An 11,925-nucleotide genomic window follows, 5' to 3' on the forward strand; every position below is an offset into this window, starting at 1 on the left:
ATACTAACAAAGTTTCTCAAGAGACTAAGAGCTAAAATGGTGAAAGTAGGATGATCTTTTTTTTTCTTTTTGATTTTTGTGGGTACAAGGGGTGTGTGTGTGTGTGTATGCACTTTTTTTTTTTTTTTTTTAAGATGGAGTCTTGCTCTGTTGCCCGGGCTGGAGTGCATTGGTGCAATCTTGGCTCATTGCAACCTCCGCACTCCCCAGGTTAAAGCGATTCTCCTGCTTCAGCCTCCTGAGTAGCTGGGACTATAGGCATGTACCTACCACCACGCCCAGCTAATTTTGTGTTTTTAGTAGAGACAGGGTTTCTCCATGTTGGTCAGGCTGGTCTCAAACTCCCGACCTCAGGTGATCTGCCTGCCTCAGCCTCCCAAAGTGCTGGGATTATAGGTGTGAGCCACCTCGCCCGGCCAGGTGTATATATTTATGCAGTACATGAAATATTTTGCTACGTGCATGCAATGCATAATAACCACATCATGGAAAATTGAGTATTCATTCCCTTAAGCATTTATCATTTGTATTAGAAACAATCCAATTATACTTCTTTAGTTATTTTTAAATGTACAGTTATTATTGACCATAGTCCCCCTGTTCTATCAAATACCAGGTCTTATTCATTCTGTTTTTTTTTTTCTTTATCATTAACCATTCTCCCACCCCCCATCCGCACACTACCCTTCTCAGCCTCTGGTAACCATCCTTCTACTCTCTGGCTCCATGAGTTCAATTGTTTTGATTTTTAGATCCCACAAATAAGTGAAAACATGCAACATTTGTCTTTCTGTGCCTGGCTTGTTGTGCTTAACATAATGACCTCCATGTTCCATATATCTTGTTGCAAATGACAGAATCTCATTCTTTTTTATGGCTGAATAGTACTCCATTGTATGTAAGTACCACATTTTCTTTATCCATCTATCATCCATTCAAATGACAGAATCTCATTCCTTTTTTCTGGCTGAATAGTACTCCATTGTGTATGTGCACATTTTCTTTATCCATTCATCTGTTGATGGACACTTAGGTTGCTTCCAAATTGTGGCTATTGTGAACAGAGCTGCAACAAACACGGGAGTGCAGATGTCTCTTCAATATATTGATTTCATTTTTTTAGGTATATACCCAGCAGTGGGATTGCTGGATCATATGGTAACTCTATTTTTACTTTTTTGAGGAACCTCTGAGTTTTCTCCATAGTGGTTATACTAATTTACATTCCCACCAACAGTGTACAAGGGTTCCCTTTTCTCCACATGCTTCCCAGCATTTGTTACTGCCTTTTTGCTGCAAGCCATTTTAACTGGGGTGAGATGATACGTTGTAGTTTTGATTTGCATTTCTCTGATGATCAGTGATGTTGAGGACCTTTTCATATGCCTGTTTGCCATTTGTATGTCTTCTTTTGAAAAACGTCTATTCAAATCTTTTGTCCGGTTTTAAATCAGATTAAGTTTTTTCCTATAGAGTTGTTTGAGCTCTTTGTATATTCTGATTATTAATCCCTTGTCAGATGAGTAGTTTACAAATATTTTCTCCCATTCTGTGACTTGTTTCTTCACTTTGTTGATTGTTTTCTTTGCAGTGCAGAAGCTTTTTAACTTGATGAGATCCCATTTGTCCATTTTTGCTTTAGTTGCCTGTGCTTGTGGGGTATTACTCAAGAAATTTTTGCCCAGACTGATGTCCTGGAGAGTTTCCCCAATATTTTCATGTAGTAGTTTCATAGTTTGGGGTCTTAGATTTAAGGCTTTAATCCATTTTGATTAGATTTTTGTATATGGTGAGAGATAGGGGTCTAGTTTTATTCTTCTGCATATGGATATCCAGTTTTTATTGAAAGGACTGTCTTTCCCCCAATGTGTATTCTTGACGCCTTTGTCAAAAATGAGTTCAGGCCGGGCGCGGTGGCTCAAGCCTGTAATCCCAGCACTTTGGGAGGCCGAGACGGGCGGATCACGAGGTCAGGAGATCGAGACCATCCTGGCGAACACAGTGAAACCCCGTCTCTACTAAAAATACAAAAAACTAGCCGGGCGAGGTGGCGGGCGCCTGTAGTCCCAGCTTCTCGGGAGGCTGAGGCAGGAGAATGGCGTAAACCCGGGAGGCGGAGCTTGCAGTGAGCTGAGATCCGGCCACTGCACTCCAGCCTGGGCGACAGAGCGAGACTCCGTCTCAACAAAAAAAAAAAAAAAAAAAATGAGTTCACTGTAGTTGTATGGATTTGTTTCTGGATTTTCTATTCTGTTGCATTGCTCTATGTGTCTTTTTTTTTTTTTTTTTGCCAGTACCATGCCGTTTTGGTTACTACAGCTCTGTAGTATTGTAATTTGAAGTCAGGTAATGTGATTTCTCTAGTTTTGTTATTTTTGCTCAGAATAGCTTTTGGCTATTCTGAATCTTTTATGATTCCATATACATTTTTAGATTATATTTTTCTATTTCTGTGACGAACGTCATTGGTTTTTTGATAGGGATTGCATTGAATCTGTAGATTGCTTTGGGTAGTATGGATATTTTAACAATATTGATTCTTCCAATCCATGAACGTGGAATATGTTTCCATTTTTGGTGTCCTCTTCAGTTTCTTTCATCAGGGTTTTATAGGTTTTTGGGTTTTTTGGGTTTTTTTTTGTTTTTTTTCTTTTTGAGACAGAGTCTCACTCTGTTGCCCAGGCTGGAGTGTGCAGTTGCATAATCTCGGCTCACTGCAATGTCTGCCTTCCAGGTTGAAGCAATTCTCATGCCTGAGCCTCCCAAGTAGCTGGGATTACAGGTGTGTGCCACCACGCCTGTCTAATATTTTTAGTAGAGATGGGGTTTCACCATATTGGCCAGGCTGGTCTCAAACTCTTGGCCTCAAGTGATCCACCTGCCTGGGCCTCCCAAAGTGCTGGGATTACCGGCCTAAGCCACTGCGCCCAGCTTGTAGTTTTCATTATAGAGATCTTTCACTTCTTGGGTTAACTCCTAGGTATTTAATTTTATCTATGGCTGTTGTAAGGGAGATTACTTTATTTCTTTTTCAGATTGTTCACTGTTGGCATATAGAAATGCTACTAATTGTTGTATGTTGATTTTGTATTCTGAAGCTTTACTGAATGAATCAGTTCTAATAGTTTTTTGGTGGAGTCTAAATTTTTCTAAATATAAGATCATCATATCATCTGCAAACAAGGATAGTTTGACTTCTTCCTTTCCAATTTGGATGCCTTTTTTCTCTCTTGTCTGATTACTCATCTTCCATCTATAAGGTGGAAAGGCTTTTGGTTTTTCCCCATTCAGTATGATACTAGCTGTGAGTCTGTCATATATGGCTTTTATTATGTTGAGCTATATTCCTTCTATACTAAGTTTTTTTAGGGTTTTTAATCATGAAGGGATGTTGAATTTTATCAATGCATTTTCAGCAGTAATTGATTAAATAGTTTTTGTCCTTTATTCTGTTGATACGATGTAGCATATTGATTGATTTGCATATGTTGAACTATCTTTACATCCCTGGGATAAATCCTTGGTCATGATAAATGATCTTTTTAATGTGTTGTTGCATTTGGTTTGCTGGTATTTTGTTGAGGATTTTTGCATCAATATTCATGAGATATATTGGCGTGTAGTTTTCTTTTTTTGATGTGTCTTTGTCTGATTTTGGTATCAGGTAATACTGGCCTTGTAGAATGAGTTTGGAAGAATTCCCTTCTCTATTTTTTATAACATTTTGGGTAAGATTGGTATTAGTTCTTCTTTAAATGTTGGTAGAATTCAGCAGTAAAGCCATCGGGTCCTGGGCTTTTCATTATCAGGAGACTTTTTATTATGGTTTGGATCTTGTTACTTGTTATTGGACTGTTAAGGTTTTGGATTTCTTCGTGGTTCAGTCTTTAGGTTGTATTTGTCTAGAAATTTATCCATTTCTTCTCGATTTTCCAATTTATTAGCATGTAGTTGCTCATAGTAGCCACCAATGATCCTTTGAATTTATGCAGTATCTATTGTAATGTCTCCTTTTTAATCTCCAATTTTATTTACTTGAGTCTTCTTTTTCTTCGTCTGGCTAAATGTCAGTTTTGTTTATCTTTTCAAAAAAACCAACTTTTTGTTATGTTGATCTTTTGTATTGTTTTCTTCATGTCAGATTTATTTATTTCTGCTCTGATCCTTATAATTTCTTCTAGTGTTTTTATAGTGTTGGGTCTTATGTTGAAGTTTTTAGTGTATTTTGAGTTGATTTTTGTATATGGTGAGAGGGAGGGGTCTGGTTTCATTCTTCTACATGTGGCTCTCCAATCTTGCCAGAACCATTTATTGAAGAGGATATCCCTTCCCTAGTGAAAGTTCTTTGTCAGCTTTGTTGAAGATCAGTTGGCTGTAAACATGTGGCTTCGTTCCTGGGTTCTCTATTCTGTTCCATTGGTCATATGTCTTATTTTTATAACAATCCCCTGCTGGTTTGCTTACTATAGCCTTGTAATATATTTTGAAGTTAGGTAATGTGATGCCTCCAGCTTTGTTCTTTTTGTTTAAGATTGCTTTGGCTATTTGCATTGAACTTATAGATTGCTTTGGGCAATATGGTTATTTTAGCTGTATTATTCTGATCCATGAGCATGGGATGTTTTTTTGTTTGTGTCTTCAGTCTCTTTCATCAGTGTTTTGTAGTTTTTTGTGTAAATACAATTCTTATATAATTCTAAGATTTTTGGAAAAAACTCCCAAATTTTGCCTAGGCTGACTGAGCTGCTTGAGCAAAGCATCTCTGAAGAGAGCCAAGCTGATGAGTTGGGCCTTCTGACTCTACAGACTCATGTTTTCCCTGCCGCTGATAGCTGGTGCAATATTTTAGCCTCTAATTTATGCTGGGAATGGAATATATTCCCAAAACCAGCCATTTTCAGATGTCTTCAGCTTAGAATAGCATTAGCAGCTGTGTGCGTCTTCCTTGTAGGCCTTACTATGTAAGGCCTTACTATGACAGTAATGAATTTGACATAACAAGAAATGGGTATATGAAAGTGAGAGTCAGCAGTGGAAGCCTATAGACTTCAAGGAAAACATACAAAGCCTTGGTTTTGGGGCTTGAGCATTCCTAAATATGCTTTTGCTTGAAGCAATGTATTAGGATTCGTTATAAAACTAGTTACATCAGTTATTTGGATACTTGACATTTTTGCTTTGTTGTGAGAACTGCCTGAATTTTTCATACTTTTTCCCTTTTTAGATATGTGATTCTGTTGGACTGGCAAAACAGATAGCTTTGCATGCTGAACTGGTAAGAATCCAAGATGTGGCTGGGCACAGTGGCTCATGTCTGTAATCGCAGCACGTTGGGAGGCTGAGGCGGGCAGATAACTTGAGGTCAGGAGTTCGAGACTAGCCTGGCCAACATGGTGAAACCCTGTCTCTACTAAAAATACAAAAATTAGTTGACTGTGGTGTCGTGCACCTGTAATCCCAGCTACTGAGGAGGTCTGAGGCATCAGAATGACTTGAACCCGGGAGGTGGAGGTTGCAGTGAGTTGAGATCACACCACTGTACTCCAGCCTGGGCAACAGAGCGAGACTCTATCTATCTCAAAAAAAAAAAAAAAAAAGAATCCAAGATGCATGATTTTCCAAGAATGTTAACTAAAATAGTGTATTAGCTCTTTCATATTAGCAAGTAAATAAAATGATTTTGCTAAACAATTAAGAGTGGATACTATTACCAACATAGCGTTTAGAATTTGAATACTTGTTTACCATTGAATGTAAACTGTTGGTGCGCTTTCTTATGTATAAATGCAAAAAAAAAAATTGAAAGGTTACAAATGTGATATTAACTGAAATGTCTAAAATTTAAAGTTATTTCATGTTTAATTCATTAGTTTTATTCATCTGTTTCTTAGGATCGTAGGGCATCAGAAAAACAAAAAGAAATAGAGAGAGTAAAAGAGAAGCAACAGAAAGAACTCAATAAACAAAAACAGATTGAAAAGGTATACAGTCCTAATGTCTAGATCTTTGTGTGTTGTTTGTGAAGACTTAATTCAGCACTATGACTTTTAGATTTGAATTTCCAAATGAAGGACTGTTTCTGCTTGTTCAGCCACTTCATAAACAGATGATTCATACCATAGCAGAAAAGGGTCACATCTCTTTTTTGATATGATGTTTACATTATAATTATGTTGACATGTAATATGACTGTTTCAAAAATATACCAGAACTTTAATATTTTAGAGGAGGTTATCTCTGTCAAAGCAGTTGAGAGGCTGTATAGATTTAACTGCCATTGCTGAAAGCCATTTTGCCTTCTATGGGGGAAATATATATATATATATATATATATGTGTGTGTGTTATATGAAATATATAATGAAATAAATATTTTTAATATTGCCAGGAGTGTCAAATCATTGTCCATCCAACAGGATAATTTTAAAAGACAAATTTTGGAGCAAAACTTGAAGAATGCATTAAATGATCCATGAGATTGTAAGAGCGTGTTATGGGTTGCAGATTGACTGTAGGAATGGTAAAGAGGAGACAGCTGGGATACTTAGAACAGATCAGTAAGCATTGGCTGTGGGCTGTCTTTCTGGACAAAGAAGAGGGAAGTGGCAAAGATGACACTGAAGTGAGGCTTTCTTGGTAGGCTAGGCTGAGGGAAGGTGAAACCTGATTTAGCAAGATGAATTGGAGAGGGATGGAGAAAAAGGCTGGAGAGGGGAAGGGAAAGGAGTGTGGGGTGATCCCTTTCGAGGGTTTTACTATGGTGTATAGTGAGAGATGATGAGCTTTATTTGGTGTTGGTCATAAAAAAAGAAAATGAGAAAATACTATATTTTAGTTTGAAGGTTGGCTTTTATAGGATGGTGCCAAAATTCATTCTGGTGTTGTATTGTTTGGGGGTAGCTTTTCTGTTTATCAAGTTGTCAGAAGTATGCATATATATTTATGACAGAAGAACTGAAGTGGCTCTCAAGAATGTATCTTAACTGCATAATTTGCCATTTGACTGCAGACAAGTAACTTAGTTTCTTTTTTGTCTTTTCCACTAGGACTTGGAAGAACAAAGTCGGTTGATAGCTGCGTCCAGTAGACCAAACCAAGCCAGTAGCGAGGGGCAGTTTGTTGTCCTTAGCAGTAGCCAGTCAGAAGAGAGTGATTTGGGAGAAGGAGGAAAGAAGAGAGAGTCAGAAGCATAAACTTAAACTTTTGGTAGATATTTCCCCCTTGGAATTTGACAGTTTCTATGGTGAAATGGCACAAGGTAACAACTGTGTTGAAATATCAAGGAGGAGACTAAGCTTTATATTTGCTTATTTGTTGTAGCTACATTTTAAAAGAAAGATTGAACTTGATGACTTAGGTTTGCATTGATCTTTTTTCCCCCTTAAAGATAATGTACTATGCATTAACATCTAAAGAAAACCTGCTCATCTCCCTGAAGTAGACGTTTGCTCAATAATTTTTTCCTTCAGATTGTGAACTTTTAATTCTTGCATTGTAATTGGCTATGACCGTAAGAAATCATTTACTCTTCAGGCTTAGACATTCATGGATATGCTTTTCTTTCATTACGAACATTTTGCTGGCAGTGAGGAAGCATTTAGCCGAATAAGTTTAAAGCCCTTTATACAGAGAATTCTACAAGTTTGCAAATATTTTAACAATATTAAATGTGCAATAGAACTTTTATAAAATAATTAGAACAGAGATTTTACACTTAAGGTTTCAAATTGTGGCAGGTGGTACTGTTGATCTCAGGGCACTTTCTGGGATTGCTCACATTTCGCTAATGTACTGCACTTGATGCTAGTAGGAAAGAAGCTTAAGTGTCTTCAGTTCAAGATTGATAGAGCCCTTGGCATTTTATTGTCACATTTTTAGTTCTCAGGTTGGGACTTCAATTACTGCTGCAGAGCAGTAGTGGTTAAAAATAAGATATTGGAATTTATTAGAGATTTTTGTTCAAATACATTTTAGATTAGGATTGACAAAGATACTGCTATGGAGTGATACATTGTATTTTCTGCATTGTGTGAAATAGTTTTTATTGAAAGTCAAGTGACATTTCAAAAGAAGTTCTATAACAATTATGTTTCATGCTTAAAGTAAAAATTCCCAGAGTTTAGTTTAGAAAATGTAATCTTTTAAATTTCAGACTGATATTCCCAGTATTTTCATAATCCCATGTTTTGATAAAGTACTGAATCACCACTTTATATCCACAAAGGCCAATAACTAATGTATGAGAATAGAATAATTTGCACTAATTATTGTAAATATGTCTAGTCTTCAAATGAGAAAAAGGTCCAATTTTATGAAAGATTGAAAATGAATTGAATTCCTGGTAGAGTATAGGAGAAGTTGACCAAGGAAGGCTTTAACCTGGTGCCAAGGTTAAAATAACATTTTTCTACTGCCTGTTGTCTTATGTTAAACCTTAATGTTTTTTTCTGTAATCACTTTTAATAATGCTAATAGAAATTATGTTTTCATGTGTTTCACATGAAAAAGTATATATATATATACAAAGTTAATATAGTGAGTAAAATACATAGTCACACATTTACAAATTTTTCAAGAGGTTAGCCACTAAGACTTTAATAATTTTACAAGGAGAAAGCCTTTTTTTTTTTTTTTTTTTTTTTTTTGATATACAGTTTTTTCTTCGTAGTTCTGCATTAGAAATGGCATCTGTTTTAGGTCTCAAACTATAACTCGGCTGTTTCACACTATATGTACGTTGTTTTCTGTAGGAATAGGATAATGATATATAGGATCATGATATTCCTTCTATCCATGTGCCAAATGGGTGTAATGTTTATTTACTGATGCTTTATGTTACTAAAACATACAGTAAAAAAGTAGAAATTTATGAAATACTTTTTGATAAAAAGTTTATTTTGTGCTTACCAAAGGGAATGCTTTCACAATAGTGTATCAATTGTTTTGTTGAAGTTAGAATTTCTTCTGTTGCCAGCACTTAAGTAGTCATGGCAAGTCCTGTTTTTAAGACCTTTTGGAGACTGGAGCTTTCTGTTCCATTAAGTCTTTTGTTTATACTACAAATTGTCACCTCACTTAGTTCAGATGAAATTTGTTACTCTACAAGGAAGGTGGTCATCATTAGGAGGCAGCTGTACTAAGCTGGTGCTTTGCATGGTAGCAAGTGCTGCCCTTTGTCAGCACCCTGGGTCATACTGTAGGCTAGAGTTAAGGGCACTGGCAGACTTAGGGATGCTGGACAGACCTGTAGTTTGTTTTAAGTCATGTTCACAGGAATTTCTACAACAATACACCCATCTTCATAGGTCAAATCAAAGTGCATTCCAGTGCTAAATAGCAATTATGAGTGGGTTTAACAATTTTAGATGATTCAACTTCTGTTCCATTACTATTGAACTATATGAACTATTCCATCACTGCAGAGATTTAAGTATCCATTTTAATAAACTCTTTTTGTTATTTAAAGGCTGCCCATGGGTTTCTGCCTAGTGGTAAAGCTGATTGTTATCCTCCTTTGAAATCCCTTCTAGTTCTTGAGATGCTCTGAGGGTAATTGGATTAGATTTTGGGATATCTTTTCTCACATTTAGACTTACACTTAATGGTGTTAGAAATCAACAAAACTGCTTTTTAAACAGAAAAGATATTAAGCCTGCCTACTTCTGCAATGCATTCTGTTACCTGTATGAACAGTATGTTTATAACTATGGCAATGAAGTCAGTAGATAGGAAACCAGTTATTCCTTCTCACCTTTAAAAATTTTGAAAACTTGCTAACAAGGAACTAACGCTATTACCTTGAACAGAGTCCCTAAAGCTAGTCTAGTTTTTGCCGTATCTGCAATGATTATTGTTTAGTTTCAAAAGAGTCCTCAGACTCCACAATCTAGGGGTGGTAAATGTGTTTCCATTGTGCTTGGGGAAAGGTCAGTAGGATGTGCATCCTAGGGAAGATAAAATTGTATATGGTAAAGGCATCTGAGTTAACTTTGCATTATATCTAGGAACCATATTATTTAAAATTTGAATCCTATTATTAATGCCAAGAGATCCTAAGAGCTAGTGTATTGTAAAACCTGCCACCTGAATGAAACGAAAATATTAATGTTGGTTCTGAGACAACCTCTTAGCATTCAGATTGTATTTTAAATATTTAAACACACCAATTGTAGAAAGCAACCCTTTATTTTTAGCAAGTTTGGTTTACTCTTCTCCCATGAGATTTCGGTTTTCTACATTAATTAGTAATACATAAAGATTTGAAACTGGAACTATATTTTACTTTTTAACCAATCTCTGTGGCTTCACTCATGAAATTTACTTCAGTTAATGTGAGACTGGGGATTAAGTTGTAACTAATGTGCAAAATTGCTTTGTATATTTGGTGATTTTATAATGTAAGTGAATTGGTTAATTCTTATTTCACTGATACTATTAATCATGCAGTGTACAATTTAAAATCATGCAATGTTTCACTTTAGAATTGGACTTGAAGGACTCAACTTTATGTGATCATGGTATTGGTATACATGTGGGGTGGAGAACTTATTTTTTCATTTTGTCACAATAGGTATTTACTGACAAGGCTTCAGGAAAAAAGTTAGATTTTTTAATGTATAATAAAGTCCATGATTTTTGTACAGTGTTTTTTAATGAAATCTTTGATACTCTGAACTTTATTTCTCAAAGTAATTTCAGATGTTTGTAAAACAATGGACTCCTTAATCTGTTATGACATTATAAATTACACGTCTAGCCCAACTACAATTCCACAGCAGCTAAAATGGAAAAAAAAAATTGTCACTTTATTGGGAAAAGTTCGTTATAGAAGCAAACTAATCGATCACTGGTGACTTTTTTTCTTTTGGCAAAGGAAAAAGACTTCATTAATTGATGTATACTTGCTACTGTTTGGTCCTACTCACAGAAATTCCTCCAATTTAAAGGGGCAGACCAATGGAACAGAACAGAATCCTCAGAAATAACACCACATATCTACAACCATCTGATCTTTGACAAACCTGACAAAAACAAGAAATGGGGAAAGGATTCCCTATTTAATAAATGGTGAAGGGAAAACTGGCTAGCCATATGTAGAAAGCTGAAATTGGATTCCTTCCTTAGACCTTACACAAAAATTAATTCAAGATGGATTAGAGACTTAAGTGTTAGGCCTAAACCCATAAAAACCCTAAAAGAAAACCTCGAAAATAGATGGGATGGTATACTACATGGTATACTATACCATCTCATGGTATACCATTAATGGATATACCATGGGATGGTATACCTAGATGGGATGGTATACTACATACCTAGGCCATGTGTTATATAGCCTGTTGCTCCTGGGCTACAAGCCTGTACAGCGTGTTACTGTACTGAATAGGCAATTATAACATATAGTAAGTATATATTTAAACATAGAAAAGATACAGTAAAAATAAGCATTATAATCTTACTGGACCACCATTACATATTTAGTCCAGTGATGACTGAAACATTATGATACATGACTGTGTAGGAAAAAAATACACTATGTATATAGGGTTCTGTACTAACCCTGGCTTCAGGCATCCACTGAGGGTCTTGGAACGTATCCTCTGAAGATAAGGGAGACTACTGTATTACATATATACTTCTCTATTAAAAAGATACTATAATGAGTTATCTTGACTTGTCAGAAGTGGCATCTATTATTTTGAGCACATAGACATTGGATTTATACACTTAATTAGAACTGGTGTATTTCAGTTAATTGAAATTTGTACTATTTGGTTTTTTTTTTTTTTTAACTGCCTTGAGAATGCTAGTCATTTATATGTTGAGAAGCTATGTTCAAAGCTACTTAAAAATTTTTTTTTTCTTTTAGAGATGGGGTCTTGCTCTGGTCACCTAGGCTGGAGTGCAGTGGTGCGATCACAGCTCA

The 11,925-nt window shown here is 35.9% G+C and overlaps 1 protein-coding gene across 3 annotated transcripts in view; it reads left to right on the forward strand.

The window, feature by feature from the left end:
- APPL1 (adaptor protein, phosphotyrosine interacting with PH domain and leucine zipper 1) overlaps nucleotides 1-11,925 on the forward strand; it is a 51,852-nt gene that overhangs the window by 37,842 nt on the left and 2,085 nt on the right. The window contains exons 20-22 of one of the 3 annotated variants that reach the window (XM_033210196.1): nucleotides 5,225-5,275; nucleotides 5,892-5,981; nucleotides 7,046-7,205. In XM_033210196.1, the coding sequence (XP_033066087.1) occupies nucleotides 5,225-5,275; nucleotides 5,892-5,981; nucleotides 7,046-7,192 (288 nt within the window). In that variant the 3' untranslated portion in view covers nucleotides 7,193-7,205. Of the gene's footprint in view, nucleotides 1-5,224; nucleotides 5,276-5,891; nucleotides 5,982-7,045; nucleotides 10,658-11,925 lie in introns of those variants that run through there. The other 2 variants (XM_033210198.1, XM_033210197.1) reach the window with 2 other exon arrangements.

The sequence above is a fragment of the Trachypithecus francoisi genome, unplaced genomic scaffold (genome assembly GCF_009764315.1).
Source record: "Trachypithecus francoisi isolate TF-2019V2 unplaced genomic scaffold, Tfra_2.0 Lachesis_group0, whole genome shotgun sequence".
NCBI lineage: Eukaryota > Metazoa > Chordata > Mammalia > Primates > Cercopithecidae > Trachypithecus > Trachypithecus francoisi.